This window comes from Ochotona princeps, chromosome 27 (assembly GCF_030435755.1).
Source record: "Ochotona princeps isolate mOchPri1 chromosome 27, mOchPri1.hap1, whole genome shotgun sequence".
Classification (NCBI taxonomy): domain Eukaryota; kingdom Metazoa; phylum Chordata; class Mammalia; order Lagomorpha; family Ochotonidae; genus Ochotona; species Ochotona princeps.
In genome coordinates this window covers 11,262,855-11,282,752 of record NC_080858.1, presented here as the reverse complement: position 1 = coordinate 11,282,752, position 19,898 = coordinate 11,262,855, and the positions used below count along the sequence as shown (strand labels likewise).

General features: G+C 39.4%; 1 protein-coding gene across 20 annotated transcripts in view; it reads right to left on the bottom strand.

Annotated features, from left to right (window-relative positions):
• Positions 1 to 19,898, bottom strand: part of C2CD5 (C2 calcium dependent domain containing 5) — a 77,380-nt gene that overhangs the window by 9,795 nt on the left and 47,687 nt on the right. For all 20 annotated transcript variants that reach the window (XM_058656076.1, XM_058656077.1, XM_058656078.1 and 17 more), the window contains 8 exons: positions 17,455 to 17,619; positions 11,421 to 11,561; positions 10,899 to 10,962; positions 10,468 to 10,529; positions 10,150 to 10,248; positions 9,611 to 9,700; positions 8,698 to 8,785; positions 7,676 to 7,762 (listed from right to left, as the gene is read on the bottom strand). In XM_058656076.1, coding sequence (XP_058512059.1) covers positions 7,676 to 7,762; positions 8,698 to 8,785; positions 9,611 to 9,700; positions 10,150 to 10,248; positions 10,468 to 10,529; positions 10,899 to 10,962; positions 11,421 to 11,561; positions 17,455 to 17,619 — 796 coding nt within the window. The remainder of the gene's footprint in view (positions 1 to 7,675; positions 7,763 to 8,697; positions 8,786 to 9,610; positions 9,701 to 10,149; positions 10,249 to 10,467; positions 10,530 to 10,898; positions 10,963 to 11,420; positions 11,562 to 17,454; positions 17,620 to 19,898) is intronic.

Here is a 19,898-nt window from a genome sequence, read left to right as displayed (position 1 = left end):
CACAGTATATGTGAATTTTTGTTCCAAAGAATTTTACAAACTCAAAGCACAGCACTGTCGTTTATTAAACAGTCACAAAGGGCCCGGCACAATAGCGTAATGGTTAAAGTCCTCGCCTTGAATGCCCCGGGATCCCATATGGGTGCCAGTCCTAAACCCGGCAGCTCCACTTCCCATCCAGCTCCCTGCTTGTGGCCTGGGAAAGCAGTCAAGGGCAGCCCTGGGCCTTGGGACCCTGCACCCGTGTGGGAGACCCAGAAAGAAGTTCCTGGCTCCTGGCTTTGGATCGGTGCAGCACCGGCCTTTGCAGCCACTTGGGGAGTGAATCATCGGACGGAAGATCTTCCTCTCTGTCTCTCCTGCTCTCTGTACATCTGCCTTTCCAATAAAAATAAATAAATCTTTAAAAAAAAAAAGTCACAAAAACCATTGGGAACAATTTGGGTCAGTAAGGTTTGGTTTTCTTCCTTATAAACTAGGTAAATGTATTTTCTGGCTGTATTTAGTTTGGTGATCTTTTGGTAATATTCTTAAATTAATACAAATTGAACTTCGGTGCAATGGAACTGCAGACTCAGTAGGAAGTCATCCTACGTGAGGACCTTGAAGGGCCCTGCACATCAGTGGGGAGGTGGAATCTAGTAATCTGCTCCTGCCTGAACTCACTGCTATCACACCTGGGAACAGGAACAGCTGGCCCAAGTACTTGGGCCCCTGCAACCCATGGGGGGAACCTAGAGTGGGCTCCTGGCTTTTTGGCCTAACCCAGAACTGGCCATCGTGGCCTTTTGGGGGTTGAATCAATGAATCTGTCTCCCTTTCAAAGAATGCAGACACACACACACACACACACACACACAAACACAACAGAATAAGTGACCTCCACAACAATACTGACTACAAGACAACAGACTTCCTGAGTAATGAAAACACACTGAAATCCTTCAGGCTTTGTTGTGGAGTGAATGCTCAGTGTGGGTCAGTTGGGTCTCTCTAGAGAATGTTCGAAACAAATACTTCTTTGCTTAGCTCCCCAATCTCTAGCTATAAAGACAATTTCAAGCTACAACAATCCACTTTTCCTGCATGATTTCTGCTCTCATTCTACACAAGAAAAAGATGATTTTGCTTTTTGCAAAGAACCCAAAAAAGCAACCTTAGAAACTGAGTGGAGCAAATATAAGATGATTGTTACATTATTCCATGGCCTATCCAGCCGTGTGGAAAAGCAAACTGACCCAGCTTCAACACAGTTAAGAAGAAATGAGTATACTGATGATAAAAAGAAAAAAATGGGGCACGAATTCTTTCTCTCTGTTGCACATTTGCCAATCTTCTAAAGTGTGAAACTTCTCCACCCATTTAGGTGGTCAGTCATTGCCCATGAGAATGAACTGGTTAGTTATAGCCACAGTTAGAATGTATATCCCCTCTGAAATTCATGTTGAAATTAATAACAGGTTCAACACTAAAAAAAAAATTACATTTAACTGAAAGGCAGAGTAACATACACCCAAACACTGGGTGATGGGGCAGGGTGGAGGAAGCTGTTCCACTCACTGGATCACTCCCGCAAATGCCGGTAACAGAGCTGGGCCAGGCTAGGGCCCAGGAGCAGAAACTCTATCTGCGTCTCCCACATGGGTAGCAGGAACCCAATGCACTGGTACCAACATCTGCTGCCTTACCAGGCACATCAGTGGGAAGCTAGATAGAAAGTGGAAGAGCCACAACTCAACTGGTACTCAAATATAGTATGTGGAATCCCAAGCAGGCGCTTCACCTGCTAACACAAAGCCCTGGGCCAGAGGTATGACCCACAAGGGATGATTAGGCCATGAGGGCTCTGTCCTCATATGGTTGGGACTGGTGCTATTATAGAAACATTGACTTGGCCTCTTGTCCTTTTTGCCCTGCTATCGTGTTATGATTGAGCAAGATGACCTACTGCTATTGGGCCTCCTAGATAACAAGATAGAGAATAAATTCAGTTCTGTTCTTTATAAATTATCCAGGCTCAGGCATTGTTACAACAACACAAAACAGACTAAAACAGTCATCATAATGGTTTACGCTGATCACTAACTCTTGATTATTTACTTTAGGGGCCCAGGGTCATGACACAGTGGGCTAAGCTGCCATATGCAGCATCAGCATGCTATATGGGCACCACCAGTTCAAGTCCCTGCTCGTGTGCCTGGGAGAGGACTTGAAGATGGCCCACGTGCTCGAGACCACCACCCACACAAGAGGCCTGTAGGAAGATCCTGACTCCTGGTTTCAGCCTGGCCCTGCCCCAGCGGTTAGGTCATCTGGGGAGTGAACCAGCGGACGAAAGCCTTCCAAATAAGCAAATAAAAACAAGTCTAAAAACAAACACAAACAAGAAAGGCTCCCTCTTCTTGCCCAGTCCAAGTTACTCTCAGTCTCAAAAAAAATGCACACATCATCTTTGTTCTGAGTAATTAAAAAACTACTCAATACAATTTTACCTGAGCATTGTTTTAAAATTACTAAAATATTTGGTCTACTGGTTAAGATGCTAGTTAAAACACCGACCCTGGAGTGCCTAGGTTCGAGGCCTTTCTCCACTCCTAGTTCTGGCTTTCTGCTAACACATATTCCGGGAAGCACCAGGAATGGCTCAAGTGGCTGGGTCCCTGCCGCCCACCTGGGAGACCTGCATTGAGCTGCTGGCTCCCCATTTCCTTCTGGCTGGGTCCTAGGCACTGCAGGCATTTTGGGAGTGAACTAGCAGATTAGACTTCTCTGTCTCTGTCTTGTCTCTCTCTTTAGGTCTTTCAAATTAAAAAAAAAAAAAAATGTTAACACTGAAAAAATTCCTCCCCCCAAAAATCTGATCTTTAGATTCATGCGATCTAGAATCATGAAATCGAAGCTGTTTTCCCACATGTTCCTGTCTTTAGTTTCCAGCTTCCTGACGCCTCCCTGCTGGGCATCTCCTTCCTTTCATGGCCTGCTACTTGATCTGTTTGGCCACCCAGTAACACAAACGAAAAATGCTAATTTCTTTATTCTTGTTATCATTTGTTCACAAAGCCAAGATAGTATTTTTTTAAAACATAACAGACATGCAATGAATTGTTAATATATAAAGATGTTTTTAATTAGTATAAATAAGTAAATATAGAATGTAGGTGTCCTGAGTGCAGGCTCAGCCCACTGTGCTACAAGGCCCTTCCAAATCAGAATTGATTTAAAAGATGGTTTATTTTCAGGCCTGGCGGCGTCCTAGCAGCTAAAAAGTCCTCGCCTTGAAAGTGCCAAGATCCCATATGGATGCTGGTTCTAACCCGGTGGCTCCACTTCCCATCCAGCTCCCTGCTTGTGGCCTGAGAAAGCAGTCGAGGACGGCCCAAAGCCTTGGGACTCTGCACCCATGTGGGGGACCTGGAAGAAATTCCTGGCTCCTGGCTTCAGATCGGCATAGCACTGGCCGTTGCAGCCTCTTGGGGAGTGAATCATCGGACAGAAGATCTTTCTCTCTGTCCCTCCTCCTTTCTGTATATCTGACTTTCCAATAAAAATTAAAAAAAAAATTTTTTTTAAAGATAGTTTATTTTCAGCTGAGTGACTTGTCTGACATGATTTCAAGCTAACACTCAAATGTCCATGTTTTCCGTAACACTACAAAAGTTAGCTTTCATTTTTCCTCCGAACTGATTACAGGTCTATAATTTGGTAACAAATATTCCAAGATTCAGGTCTTTAGATCTGTATCTAAAGCAATAATCTATTTACAAAATCTACATGCATAATATTACTGAGACAACTGCAGCTGATGGGAAAAGTCTGTGAGGATAATGTTGTGGCATATCTGTTAACACACTGCCTGCATTATCAGCATCACACCTGGGTGCCACTTCACATCTCAGCTACTCTACTTCCTACCCGGCTCCTAGCTAACACACCTGGGAAAGCAGAAGAGGGACCAAGCATTTGGCCCCTGAAGTCACTAGGGAGACCTGGGTGAATCTCTGGGCCCCAGGCCAGTCCAGTGCCCACTATCTGCACAGCGAACCGATGGCTGAACAATCTCTCTCTTGCTCTCATTCTCTGACTCTGCTTTTCTAATAAAGTAAATCTTTTCAAGAAATCAGTTTTGTTTTCGATTTAAATGATCTCTGCTTGTGGTTCCTACTCTACTGCATTTGCTTTAGTTCTTTTGTCTTTCTATTTATGTCATTTTAAAGTCTCTTGAAAACCACTCCAGAGAATAAGAAAGATGTGGAGAGTATATAAGACAAAAAATTTTGCAAGTGGTATAAAAAAAAAAAAAAACTCTGCTAAAACCATCTTTTTCTTGTAACAGCTACAAGTGAGCAGGAATAATTTATGTGGCTGCCTCACGGCTGTTCCTGGTGGTTCCTCCTTAAGGAATTCTGATGACCTCCACACAACCATACCCTTTAGGAAATAACTTAAGCTCAGCACTTTTCAATATTTTAAATCAGAAAAAAGTCAAGATAATTAGCAAGGTAACACTAAATCAACCACAAATTTGAGACACTTCAAATGATTTTGTTACCTTGAAGAAAAAAAATACAACAAATGATAGAATAAAAAAAACTGAACACGGATGAGCAATTCAGGCCCAGCCTTACTCCATGTAGTGGATTAGGGTACACTTAATTAGAACGTCATTTCTGCACATGACAGTGGCTCATTTTCAATAATGCAAAAATACAATGAAAGTTTTATCTACAAGTGAAAAAGTGGAGGTGTTAATAAACATACCGTGTCTAATTTTTCAAACTACTCTGTCAACATAAAAGAAAATGAAAATTTTAGTAAATCCTTCCAAAGTGGATAGTAACATGAAATATAAAATCAAATTCAAAGTTAGTGGTGCTATAAAAAATAAAAAATTCCTAGAAGGTAAGCTAGACAAATGACTAGACCTTTAAAAACTATTTCTTGGTCAGTCCTCATGGCCGACCGACTCCTGCAGCTGCGCTTGAGAAAGACAGACAACCACCTGTGCAGTTACTGCTGGCCTACTTTCTAAACTGCTGCACTTCATTTTACTGAGACATTTTTATTTTCTGTACAAATTTTGTCTTTTTACCACACTCAGTTACTTCATTCAAATAAGAGCTTATAACTACATTTTCAGGTCTTTTTGAAACCCACCTTGACCTCCCATATTTCAACCTGCTTTCAAATAGTTTTTAAAAGATATGTTTATCCCACGTCCTCCTGAAACGACTCAAGGAAGTAGACTTCAACCAGTATGTAACATGAACCATAACTGACAAAACTGAGAAGGTAGACACACACTTTTCAGTATTTACTGATTTTAAAATGTAGTATTTTAAGGAAAGCACATAGGTTTTGCGATTAAGCACTTGCTACAAACAGTTACACATGAATCAGTATTAGATGTAATATAAAGAGAATGTTGATGATGACAACAACAATGATGCTAAAGCTGGAATGAGCTGACTTAGTGGTTTTCAACCTTTTGAAATCTTTTCTTCAAATAAAATGCAGAAGGCCACCAAGTAAAATCCACCAACGGGAAAGCTGTTCCCTCTCAGAGGATGGGGTCCACATACTTGTTCTCACACTCCTACCCGCCCCCCCGCTGCCCCTGTTCACCTCTCAAACACTGCTATGGCTTTGAGGGTGGAGTACACAATGTACTGGCTGAACCGATCACATGACACTTAGAAACATTTCATTACAGAAGTTCAGTATGAGCTCAGCACTAGTTTAGCTCTTATTTGTTTAGCTTTTTCATATGAACATGAAGAGCCTGTGCTGTGGCATAGCCCATTAAGGTGCTATATGCAGCACCAGCATCCCACAGGGATGCCTGCTTGAGTACCAGCTGCTCTACTTCTATAGATCAATATGCCTGGGAAAGCAGCAGAGTACAGCTGAAGTGCTTGGGCCCCTGCTCCAACTTGGGAGACTTGCAGGAAGCTCCTGGCTTTGGCCTGGCCCAGCTCGGTTGTTGGGGCCACTTCGGGAATGAACCAATAGATAGAAGACCTCCCTCACTCTTTCTCTCTGTAACTCTGCTTTTCAAATAAATATGTATATGAACATGTCAGTAAATGAAAGTCATAACCTAAGGAAATTCAAGGAATTACAAAAGTTTAAAGCCTAGAAACAATCATCTCTTTCACATTTTACCTACGAGGACTTAACACTAAGAGTGTGAAGCGGTTAGCCCATGTTCTCACATAGTAACAATAGAACTGAGAAAAGCACCCAGCTCTGTGACTTCTTTAGTCCATGTCATGCCCATTTCTATGCTCCCTAAAAAGAAGTAACATTTTAGGTACTGTTCAAATAATTCAAATTCTTCTATTCTTGTTCTTACTTCACAAAAAAACATACTAAGGACCATGTAGATATTAGTCATAATTACCTATGAAAATTCATTTTGAAAAATTTTTGCAGAAGCTGTTATCAAAATAGACTAGGCAAGCCTTCAGAGCTTAAATCTGAGCCACACTATTCAGTATGCCTCAATAAATAACACAGTTTAAACTCGTAACTCTTAGTCCTGCAGATGTGCAACTGAACCCATGTTTTTGTTGACAGGTTCTGGTGGGTCTTACTTTTTTCTCAGCCCTCTCCGCAGAGTAAGGATAAACGCAGTCATGCGCGGAAGTTACCCGGAAGTAACTCTCAGAAATCCATTTCTACATGAAGCAGGTGTTTACAAAAGCAAACAACCTGCAACCTTGTGAATTTAAGGAAGATTTTTAACAGTTCTACTTTCTGTTCTGGAAACCACATTTAATTCAGGATCTGAACTAGACCATATTTTAAATGTAATTTCTTCACCCATTCATCTTAGGAAACTGAAACTCTGAAGCTCTAAATTAAGAGTTATAGACAATGACGAAAAGCAAAAAGAACCAAGGCCTCAATGTCAACAGGTTCAGAGTATGAAAGCAGCTTTCATCTTGAGTAATATGAGTCAAGATCTGCATGGGCCATGTACTAACTCAACTAAGATCTGATTGGCACGGATGCAAAATAAGAATAAAATCATTCCATACCATATGCAAATTTAGCATTAGATAAAATAACTCACAAATAAAACTCATGAAATAATTCCACAGTATAAAATATAAAAATTAATAGAGGTTGATTTTTATTTTAAATAACACAACATTGTTCAGAATAAAATATTTAGGAAAAAGTAAAACACATTTATAAAAATGTAATTTTATAAAACAAAGTACAGTAATTCTGAACATTTTATAGTAAGAATTATGCCAAAGTCATTAGAAAAATGGAAAAAAAGAATTGACATTTTCTACAAAAATGATATAGATCAAAAATAATCTGCTGAATCTAAAGGATCATTAATTTGCATGTGAAAATCTGAGTGTCTTTTAAGTACATAACAATATTCATCAATTACAGTAAAAAATTAAGGTGAGAAACTCATCCCTCTCTCACACTCTCCCCCACCTAAAATCCTTCCTCATATCTTGTGGAAAAAAAAAAATACTCTGTTTCTTTGAAAATTCACAAGTCCTTGTAAAGCTTTAATTTTTGTGGAAAAATTATCAGATATATAAATGTCAAATATATGCACATTATATATGAAAAGTTACGCTGGGAAATTCAAATCTTTGAAAATAGAATTTAATACATTTGAGGTATGCCTCTGCTTTACAGAACCAACCTTTTGCCGGTGGAAAAGGATGCGAAGGAAGTGAATCTGAACAGAGCTCCAGTGGAAACTGCAGAAGGTCTTCATTATCCGTAGAGGCTGCAGAGGCAAGAAACACCCCAGTTATTTACTAATGAAGAACCTGTGGTAACATACACACTAAATCCATCAAGTACGTTTTGTCATGGTAGCCCCGGTCCCAATTTATTCTGGTTGTTGTCTCCTTAGCCTCTCCCAAGGAGACATTTCAACCTAAGTAATGTATACAGTGGCACTATCACACCTGCAAGGAACTCTTCTGAGATTTTTAAAAAATTAATACTTTCAAATCATTTAGCACAATATCATACAAATAAAAAGCCCTACACTTCATGCTTTACTAGATTCTAAAATATTTAAAACTAATTATGATCAACTGTCTTTGATATATATCTGCACACACATTTAATATATATATCTGCTACAAACTCTATGCTCAAATCTCACCAATGCCATACATATGGCATATAATCAACTTTACGAAATTCTAGACAAATCAAAAATGTTTAGTCAGTAAATAATTTAAAGTTGAGACAGTATGGTATTCCCTCTCTTACCTTCAAAGCAAGTTTCCAGTAATACCAGTTTATTTAGGACAATTCAAACATGATTCTTTCTAAATTGTACTGGCTAAAGGACCTCTCTCCGAACATGCTGAATATTAGAGCATTTCCACAGAAAAACCTGGTGCGGTGCGAGTTTGCTCACCACATCAGCTCCCTGTCAGACGTCTTAGGACAGGTATCCTTAACCTACTGCAGAATCAATGTTATCACCCTAGTCTGCAAACGGTAGCATTCTCTATGTCAACACCATATGGTGTATGAGAAATATCAACTTGGCCATACACTTACACATCTGGTTATGACAATAAAGATGGACACAAAAAGTTCTATCTCTACAAAAAACAAGGTATTTAGTCTACCTCTGCCACATCTTATCCCTGAACTGTAACCGAGACAAACACAATTGTACCTCGCATTTATCAGGCTCACCTCTTTGCAATGACTTTTCAGCATGTGTTTTTGTGGTTTGTAATGCCTGGTTTTTGTCAAAAGTTATTGCAACTGCTGTGACTGTAACCTAGAATTATAGAAAAATATGATTAGCAAACATCACAGCCAAAATTAAGCTTCTTACTAATCTTTTGCAATACCCAGGAACAAGCTACCATTTTGCTAATCCATCTTTCCTGGCTAAGCTCTTTGATCACTATTACACATAAAACTAAATATCCAAAACACAACTAAGTCCAACATGAATAGCTAAAGTTAGATATTCCAGAAACAGATCTCTAAGGAGAGCTCTAAAAAATACATACGGACTGGGAAAATCCCTGATGAAACAGACATTCACGGCTGGAGCTGTAGCACAGCACGTTAAGCCACTACCTGTGATGACAGCATCCCCAATGGGTACTGGTTTGTGTCTCAACTGTTCCAGTACTGATCCAGCTCTCTAAAAATGTCCCCTGAGAAAGGAGCAAGATGGCCAAAGCAGCTGGGCTCTGCATCTACACGGCAGACCAGCAAGAAGCTCCTGGCTTCAGCCTCCCCAAGCTCCAGCCATTGTAATCACTTGGCAAGTGAAGCAGCAGCCACAAGATTTGTTTCTCCCACTCTGTCTACAAACCTGCCTTTCAAATAAACTAAAAAATCTTCAAAAGAGAAAGAAAAGGCACACTTCTACTGTATATACGGGGGCATACTCTCACTAATTCCACCTTTAGATAATCAGAGGCCAGAAAAAGCGAACTCACTTGGCCTGATTTCAACTAACACAGTTTTCAAATATTCCAAGGCAAAGCCCCTGTGTTCTCAAGCTGTCTGTTCCTAACTGCAGAAAAATTATACTGTTAAGACAGGAGAGATGACAGCTGGAAAACCCCTTTAATAATTACTTGATTACCTGAATTAATTCATCTTCAGGCAGAGATACTGTAAAATTTACATGGCAAAGGCAACAGGGGATCATGGACCGCAGTTTAAAATATAGGCTCTGCACAAGAGAAAACACAAGTAACGTCACTTTTTCTCACTTCAAAATTTACAAACGCAGTTTGCTTGATGTACATTATAGCAACTGAAAAGTTAAAAAATTAACACAAAAGTGTCCCATTTCTATTTCATCTCTTCTTAAGTAAGCAACAAGTCTAATATTTAAAGACATAGTAACAATCATGTTAGTGAGTTGCAAAAAGTAGGTTTTTAAAAAATTTGTACACATAAAGCAGATGTTTATGATATTTAAAGCCATTACCTGACTCAAGTAGTTTTTTTCTCACAGCAGACAACTTTGCCATCTGACCTGGTGACAGTTATAAAGGATGGACACACGAAAATATCTTGGCCCACAACCGTATAAAGTATCAGAAACAATACAGCTACTTTTCTTTAATTTCACAGTTCTTAAGGTCTTTAAACAAAAGTCTGTCACAAGGTTCCTACCTTGAGCAAATTTTCACAGAGATCATTAAAGTTCTTATTGAGAGCTTGATTGGTCAGGTTAAGGCTGCTTAATCTGATTACTCTTACTGATGTAAACATCTGAATAGAGGGAGAAAAAAAAAAAACCACACATCATTTCATTGTTGACTGAATACTAAACCAGTAGATAAAACTGCCAATAATGAACAATTACAACTAAAAGTGGCACAAAAAAAAAAAAAAGACTGTAACAGGTAAAAAAGAAAACAGATACTTAGATGGGACATACAAAATTATTAATTAATGTGATATTCACTTGAAACTAAGTGTAAGATTTACCTGTATTTCAGATGTCCAATTATTTATACCAGGCATTATTTCTGTATTACAACTGTAAAAGCCTGTCAAAATAAATAGTAATTAGAATATGATACATCGTTGACTTTAATTAAGCACGTTCCACTGACTTTCATGCTAAGGAATAACATTTCTCTACTAGTACACGAAATGCTAACCAAAAAATATTTTTTAAAAACTGCCATAGCTGCAGGAGTCTTTAAATCACTCTAATAAGTCATCATCCTTTTTTTTAATGTATAGATGCAAAATGATTATAATTATTTCTACAATAGTTCTAACTCCATTATTTTTGTAAGTTATGATTCAGTACTGGGCAGAAAGCACACAACAGGATGTGACCGTAAGACAAGGCCTTTGAAGTAAAGTTAGTGAAGAACTAGTTTCATTTGCAAGGTGATTTCCTCTGTCACCTGAGGGCGGCGGGACATCTGTCAGCAGGGAGTGGACATCCTCCATGGCATCCGTGTCATCGATCTGAAAAGAGAACATTCCCCTTTTACAGAAGTACAACATTTTAAAAATTAATAGCAAAATGAAAAAATATGAATACAGCTATTTTCCACTAAGTGAAAAATATTTGTGAGAAAATAATTTTACAAAAATAATTCCAATGGTCCAATATTACAGAATAGGTATCCCTTATCTGAAACAGATCTGTTCCAGGTTTCACAATTTCTTGAATTCAGAATTTCCAAACACCAAATGCTAAATGCACATGTTAATATTATTCAGACATACACACTGAGAACCAACTGAATTATTCTATCATTCAAGTTGTAACATTTCCAGGTTTAATAAAATTTCTATATAATATGTATATACTATATTTATAACTGCTATAATGACAGGAAAGTATCACATCAACCAGGCATCTGAATCTGAAATGTGTGCCTTCCAAAGACGTCTGAGAAATCAGTCCAAAGCACTATTACCTCCAAAACAAAAGCATCCTTTTTTCCATGTGAAAGATCTAATTCTGTAACTTCATCAGAACTCTCTGATTGAGATCGTAAAAGTCTTGAGCGTTGTCTAGGTTCTGGGATGGGTGATCCTATAATCTCTTCAGATATCTCCTAGAACAAACAAAATTTCTTCGTATCATGACTTTTTCGGTTTGGATTTAAACTTTCATATTAGTAGAAAACTCACTGGGAAAATACTATGAAACATACTCAGTAAAGCATATATTTAAGTATAACCTTTATAACTATCCATGACTTCCTTATACCTGTGGCAATAGCATCAATACAACCAATAATGTGTGTGTATATGTATATATGTGTATGTAACCATCAGAGATGCAACAAAGGTAGTAACACACAGCTAGCACACAGAGAGAACACTGCAATAAACCTAAACATGCCTGGATTGGTCAGGTTTTTCTTCTGAAGTCAATTTATCTTATAATACCAGTTATTACAAATATAACTTTTTAAGATTTTATTCACTGGGGCCAGCACTGCGGCTTAGTAGAGTAATCCACTTCCATGAACACCAGCATCCCAAAAGATCGAGGGTTTAAGTCCTATATGTTCAACTTCTGATCCAGCTGCCTGCTGATGCAACTAACAGTGCATGATGACCCCAAGTCCTTGGGTTCCTATCACCATGTGGGAGAACTCGATGCAGTTCCTGGTTTTAGGGTTTGGCTCTGGGGTTTAAGTCCTTCATCATTATGGTCACTTGGCAGAATGAACCAGCAGACCAAAGACATATACTCTGAATCCCCCACCAAGTCACTGCGTTGGAAATTTCAAAGAGTGACAGAAGGGGACAGACAACAGAGAGAACAAGGCCGGACCAGGAGTCATGAGCCAGCAGCTCACCGTGGCTCTCCCACAAGGGCGGCAGGCACCAAGGCACCGGGGCTCTGACTGGCTGCCTTGCCACGTGCATCAGAAGGAAGAACCGATGAGGTGGCATGCAGCAGGCACTCAGTAGGCACCACTGAACTCCCTCCTTCCACAGTAACTGCCCTCATTCCCTTTTTTTTTTAAACTTTCTAAACATTTTATTTATTCAAGAGACAAAGCACAGACACAGACAGAGGGAGTTCCCATGCAGCAGCCCATTCTCCAAACGTCCACAACAGCTGGCTGAGGCAGGCCAATGCAGGAAGTCTGAGCAATTTATTTCACTGGTATAACAGCAAAAAATTATTAAAACATAGCATTCATAAACTAGTTGCTATCATCAGTCTTTTGCAGGAGCAATGTGTTAGCTGCAGGGTTACTGTGCAATGGACCTTGTTAGTTAGAACTGTCCTTGTTAAATACATTCAACGACTATTTTTTAGCTGGAGTTCTACTAATTGGAGAAAATCCATCCAGAGTTTGAATTCTAGCTCATTTCCTAAGAGTGTGTGTATACATATGACATCAATATTTAAACAATGACAATGCATTGTAATAATTCTTTTGCGATATGTAAATACTAAGTGAAATCATCTTCAGCAGTCTATGTTGTGCTTTGTAAGCATACATTTTTGTGTAAGGATGTGACCATTTTACCTGTCACTGTAAATGAAATACCATGTTTTTCCCTTTTATTTTTAAGTGACATTTTGTTTTTTGTTTGTATAGAATTTATGTGTTGAAAATACAACCTTTTACTGTAGTCTTGAATTATTTTCCTTTAAAAGCATGTTACTGTACTATTATAGAATTATTCGTTTTCATTTTTATTCACATTGACCCTCATTGTTAGTATCTCTACCTACAATTGACTGAATCTTACTTTTCATTCTGATGAATTTAATAACTAATGATTTCCACTGTCACAGTCATCCCATCGAGCTCTATTTCACTTCTCTTTTGCAAAATATTTCCTGTCTATACTTGTACTTTTTCTCTCAATTGATTAGTTAAATTGCAAGTTGGAAAAAAATAATTCAGTTTAAATTTCATTTGTACCAAACGTAATAGATTAACTAAGAGAGAGTAGATCTCTTTAAAATTGAGCCTCCCTGTACAACTGGAAGGTAAGTGCATTCTTAGTAAAATTATTATTTTTAGGGCCCGGCGGCATGGCCTAGCAGCTAAAGTCCTCGCCTTGAACGTGCCAGGATCCCATATGGGCGCCGGTTCTAATCCCGGCAGCTCCACTTCCCATCCAGCTCCCTGCTGTGGCCTGGGAAAGCAGTCGAGGACGGCCCAATGCATTGAAACCCTGCACCCGTGTGGGAGACCCGGAAGAGGTTCCAGGTTCCTGGCTTCGGATCGGTGCAGCACCAGCCATTGCGGCTCACTTGGGGAGTAAATCGGGACGGAAGATCTTCCTCTCTGTTTCTCCTCTCTGTATATCTGACTTTGTAATAAAAATAAATAAATCTTTAAAAAATATTATTATTTTTAATATTGTGTATTGTACAATATAGGTTTTTTTTCATTCCAAGGTATTTTATAGGTGAGCTAATTTAGTAACTGGGACCAGTAAGTGCACTTTAATTGCTGATATGGAAGATGATGAATACTTTACTCTGACTTTTTTTTCTTAAATTGATGATTTTATTTCATAAATAATATAATAATACAATGAGAATGTATTCCATGTCTACAATGCTAGGAACCCCATACATTCTTCCCTTCTCACCTCCCCATTCAGGTCTCCTTCCTTCCATTCTTTTTTTTTCTTTAATTTTTCTAGTACCCGTTCAATTAACATTATAATTACAGGCTAATGTACCACTAGCCGTAATGTTCAAGAAGTAGCAAAATAAGTAAAGAGTAAAAGTTAATAGTTCATGTAACACTGCACCAAGGTGGAGGAATCCACCAGGGGGGAGGGGCGTGGGGAGGGGTGGGGGGATTCCCAGAGCCTATGAAACTGTCACATAATGCATAATAATTAATAAAAAAAATGTTTAAAAAAAAAAGTAAATAGTTCATTGCTTTTTTTTTTTTTTTTAACATACTGGTTACTCACAACCATGTCAATTCCATAATGTTGCAAACTGCTGTTGATGTTATATTGGGACTCTTAATTGACTGGGATGATATTCTACCAGCTCTAACTTTGGACCAGAAATGGTCTCCCCAAGAAACTGTTCAACCCATCTGGACAACAAGTAGCTGGACTCTATGCTTGGTATACGTTTGCAAGGAAAGAATCTTGATTGAATTTGAACTGTAATACTACATCAAGGTGGAGGAATCCACCAGGGGGGAGGGGAGGGGGAGGGGGATTCCCAGAGCCTATGAAACTGTCACATAATGCAAAATAATTAATAATAATAATAATAATAAAAAAGTAAATAGTTCAGTAAGTTTAAAGTCCTTGTCCTATACCCTACAGGAATATACTCTTTGTCTATGGACAAGACAGGACTTTAAAGCAGTACATGTCATTTTTGTATGAGTCCCTATCTTTATTTCATATTCACATCTAGTTAATTGCCTAAATAAGGGATTAGCTGATCCAGACACCTTGTTCTTAAGTGCAATTTCAGTGCAGTTCTATTGGTCAATGATGTGCTATCATATCTGTTTGGATGAAACTGTCATGTGCCTCCAGTTTTGGACTTTTCCATAGGTTGTCTTTTATTTTCATAATCCATATATTTTCAAAGATTCTATAAAATGCCTGAATATTAGGGTCATTAGGCACTGAAATTGAGGTTATCAATTTACGGAAAACATGCTTTTGAAACAATTTTGTATTTTCTTTCTTTTACTTTGATTTTCCCATGTAATAATTAGTGCTGCAAATGTTTCTCATATTTATTTTACTTTAGCATTCATTAAGTCTGTAGTAATTTAACAGTGTAAGATTATGGTTTTAAATTTTTCTCGTTTTTTAAGATCTATTTATTTTTATTGGAAAGTCAGATTTACAGAGAGGAAGAGAGACAAAGAGGAAGATCTTCCAACCACTGATTCACTCCCCAAGCGGCCGTAAAAGCCAAGAACCAGAAGCTTCTTCTGGGTTTCCCACGTGGGTGCAGGGTTCCAAGGCTTTGGGCCGTCCTCAACTGCTTTCCCAGGCCACAAGCAGGGAGCTGGACGGGAGGTGGGTTTGCCAGGATTAGAACTAGCACCCATATGGGATCCCGGCACGTGCAAGGCAAGGACTTTAGCTGCTAGACTACCGTGTTGGGCCTAAATTTTTCAATTCTTTATTTTAGAATTCGGTTGCATAAGGAAACATTTAATTTTTCAAATATTTATATTAATGTGAACTAAAATACATTTTTCCTATGTATTAATTCATCAGTGTCATTAAAAAACAATTTCAGGGCCCGGCGGCATGGCCTAGCAGCTAAAGTCCTCGCCTTGAAAGCCCCGGGATCCCATATGGGCGCCGGTTCTAATCCCGGCAGCTCCACTTCCCATCCAGCTCCCTGCTTGTGGCCTGGGAAAGCAGTCGAGGACGGCCCAAAGCTTTGGGACACTGCACCCGCGTGGGAGACCCGGAAGAGGTTCCTGGTTCCCGGCTTCGGATCGGCGCGTACCGGCCCGTTGCGGCTCACTTGGGGAGTGAATCATCGGACGGAAGATCTTCCTCTCTGTCTCTCCTCCTCTCTCTCTGTATATCTGACTTTGTAATAAAAAACAAAAAATAAAAAAATCTAAAAAAAAAAAAAAACAATTTCAAGTTTTTCAAAATGATAGATTTAAATGTTCATTATTAGTGTATACTTTAGATAAAAGACAACAGCTGCACAGCTTCCTAACATGATTTGTGGCCTAACTGCACATCCATTAATCTTATTTGCATTTCAAATTAATCTGCCACACATAAATCTGACAGGACGCACATTACAGCAGTTACAGCGTGAAAAAGAGCAGCAATTCAAAGATAAAGCCTTTTGCCTGGGTTTGACCACTGCTAAGTGAGGAGCTGCCTTTTGAAATGTCCGCCTGCAAGATACTACATTTGTTTTTATAGCCATATAGCAGGTTAGATTTCTGTTACCTGAGTATAGACTTTAGCTTTATCATCAGGATTTCATCACTAGGAATGTTACTGTAAAAGTTTTATGTCTGCTTTTGTTATCCTCAACTATCCCTATAAATTTCATTAAGTGGTACTGCACCTCTACACTAAAAAGATTTTTCAATGTAGTGAGAGGAAAAAAAAAATCAAATAGCATTTACTTTGGCTGGGGCTAACAGAAGGAATACAGTGATCCACACCTGCAGATTTAAATGTTTTGCAGGTGGGTGTACATTGCTCAACAAAATTAAAGACAAAACTAGAAATGTGTACAGAGGCCTCGTGATGAATTACGGGCACTGACTGCTAACCTCTGAGATTTTATGGTAAGGAATTACAACGTGGTCAGTATATAAAATGAGTAAAACACATTACTCATAACCTGATGAGTCCTTTCGTGGAAATACAGTCATCAATATATGAGAGCCTTATGTGCTGGCTGTTTTAAGACTGTAATATATTTACTCCCTCCTACGAAATATAAACTGCATAACACACAGGTAGCTCATTAAGCTTTCATGGAATGGCCGAAATAACTTAACTCAGGTTCTCATTCCAGTGGCCTCAGAAAAACACGGTAGTTTATTCTCACTCCAACATATCTTTCTCTAAATTCATACTGTGGCTTCAAGCCATGCGTAAGGGAGAAACTTTGTGATACACATTGGGAGACTGACCATCGAAGTGGCTTCTCAGAAAACTCTAAGAAAGTACCTGTAACAGAAAACTGCACTCTACATTTTTAACCACAGGTAATCTTTTTTTTTTTTTTTTTTTTTTAATCACAAAAGAGCATTCAAACCACTAAGTCACCCAACAGATATTTACTGATCAGTCATTATTATTAGAAACATTTCCAGGCACAGAGAATTCAGGAATGGTAGCACTTCATTCTGCCGGCAGTAACTGGCAAGAGACAAAAATCGAAAGCCTATCGGTGTACGCGTATCATACAGTGTCCAACAAGACAACATACACTACAACACATCCCAACAGCAAAGACGTGGTCAAACGCAGGCTCACTGCACTCACAGGAGGACTGATTTCATACAGCTCTTTGTTCTTGGCGATCGTGTCATTGATCTTCTTCTGCATGTGAGAGACGTGCTGCTCATAGGTGCCATCATTTGGAGTCTTCCCAGCAATCTGGATGCCGCCGGGTGGAGGCAGTGCTGCCAGATACACACCTGTAGCAGACTGGTGAAAGCAACAGGAAGTGATCATAGTGACATACCAACAAGAGCTGGTCTGCCAGCATTCCTGCTCAGGAGACAGGAGTTTTTACCCAGTAAGAAGAACAAAATGTTCACCAAGCTATGCACAGGCCACCTCTGGAAGGCAAGGACAGGTCAGACTGGAAACTGAGGCTGGCTACTTCAGTGCACAACATCAAGTAGCTTCGGGATAATCATACAACGGGGGTGAACCTGGCTGTGTGCACCCAGTGCTAGCCTAACTCTTAATAATTATAAAATAAATAAACCAATAAAACACAGCTGAGAAAAACAATAAATAAAAACGTTGCTGAAAATAAATGTTTTTCAATAGGTAGATAATTTTCAAAATGGCAAAAGTAGAAGGAAAACTTCTATAGCAAGGTAAATAGAATTATTTAAGTTTGGAAAAGACATGAAATTTACTCAAGGCCACAGCCAGTAAGTGTGGAGATTTGAGTTTGTGTGATTCTCACTCTAAAGTTACCCTTCCTCCATATTACCAAGAATAAAAAGCTTTAGACTATTTTCAATAATTAAATGACTATTAATTTCTCATTCAGTTATCATACATTATTTATACCAGAAATTTTGGAGAAATTTGGGTTAAAACAGGCTTAATTCAGATTGCTATACTTGTTTGTATTTAAATATGCAATTACAAGCAGGCTTAAAAACAGTAGATTCAACATCAAATTAACTTCAACATGGTAGAAAAGGAGATAAAAGATACTAATTGTGAATCATTTGAAATGTTACTGTCATTACACATGCCAGCGTCTCTGGCGGCAGCTTTATCTGTTATGCCACTACGCCAGACCAGACGCTAGATTTTCTTTTTTTTTTCTTCCATTTTTCTTTGCTGTGGTTAACATTATGGACTAGCACTGAGGGAACAGGTGATGTTCTTAGAGTTTGACTTGCTTTATTGCATCTTATGTGTTGTGACAATACAGATTCTTTTTTATTATTTTGATATTCTTTTATGGTGAAAACACTGAGCCACGAAGATTTACAACTTTCTTACTATGTCTCTTGTAGTCTTTTCTTCATTTCTACTGCCTGGTCATGGGGGCCTGGCGCCGTGGGGTAGCAGCTAAAGTCCTCACCTGGCACATACCAGGATCCCATACAGGCACTGGTTCTAATCCTGGTAACACCCGTGTGGGAGACCTGGAAGATGCTCCTGGCTCCTGGCTTCAGATCAGTTCAGCTCCAGCCATCGCAGCCACTTGGGGAGTGAATTATTGGATGAAGATCTTCCTCTCTGTCTTTCCTCCTCTCTGAATATCTGACTTTTTAATAAAAATAAATAAATCTTCAAAAAAATGCCAGAGACATATACCGAAATGCTGGCTAGTGAAGTGTTCAGAACAAGAGAGACTGCCAAAGTATAACTGATCAGATTTTACCCGATCAATAGACAAGTGCAGGTCCCTCATCCTCTGGGTCCCATGCCACTTGCAGAGGCTGCGCCAACTTTCCTGGTGGACATCTCTCTTAAGAACTTATTTTCCAACAAGCCGAGGCAGACACGAAGCATGGACAGGGATTTTCCCTGACTTGTATTCTATCAGCAGTTAAGGAACACATTTTATTTCTCTCGCTACTGTTGGCCGCAGAGGAACATGTACAGCGATGCTTAATTCTCTGCTCAGCTGTTTCCCACGTTTTGCTCTATCAGCTCCCTTAAGACTGAGTATTATTTTACTACGTGTTTCTCGCCCTGGAGTGACTGTGCTCTCCTAAGGAACATGTGGCAATATGAAGACTTTCTGTTTTTTACCACTGGAGGTATGTGGCTAAGCACCCAGTGAGTAGAGGCCAGGGATACTGCTGAGCAACCTGCAAGAAGCAAGACAGCTCTGCACTGAAGAGCTATCCTGCCTCAGAGGCCAGCAGTGTCCAGAGACCCCTGCTGTGAGTAATTCATAAGCAATCAGGAAGCCCAGAGCAATGACAGCCATCTCACTGAGTAGGCTACACAGGAAAAATGTAGAAATGTGACCACTGAGGGGCTGGTGCTATGGGGTAGCACATTAAGCCATCGCCTGCAGGGCCAGCATCCCATTAGACAGCATATCGACAAGAGGCCCAGCTGCTCCACCTGCAATGCAGTCCTGTTAATGTTCCTGGGAAAGCAGCGAGAATGATCCCTGCACCAACATGGTAGACTCCAAAGAAGCTCCTGGCTGCAGCCTGACACACTTCCCCCTGGGGTAGCCATTCGGGAAGTCAATCAACAGTTGCGAGATCTCTCCC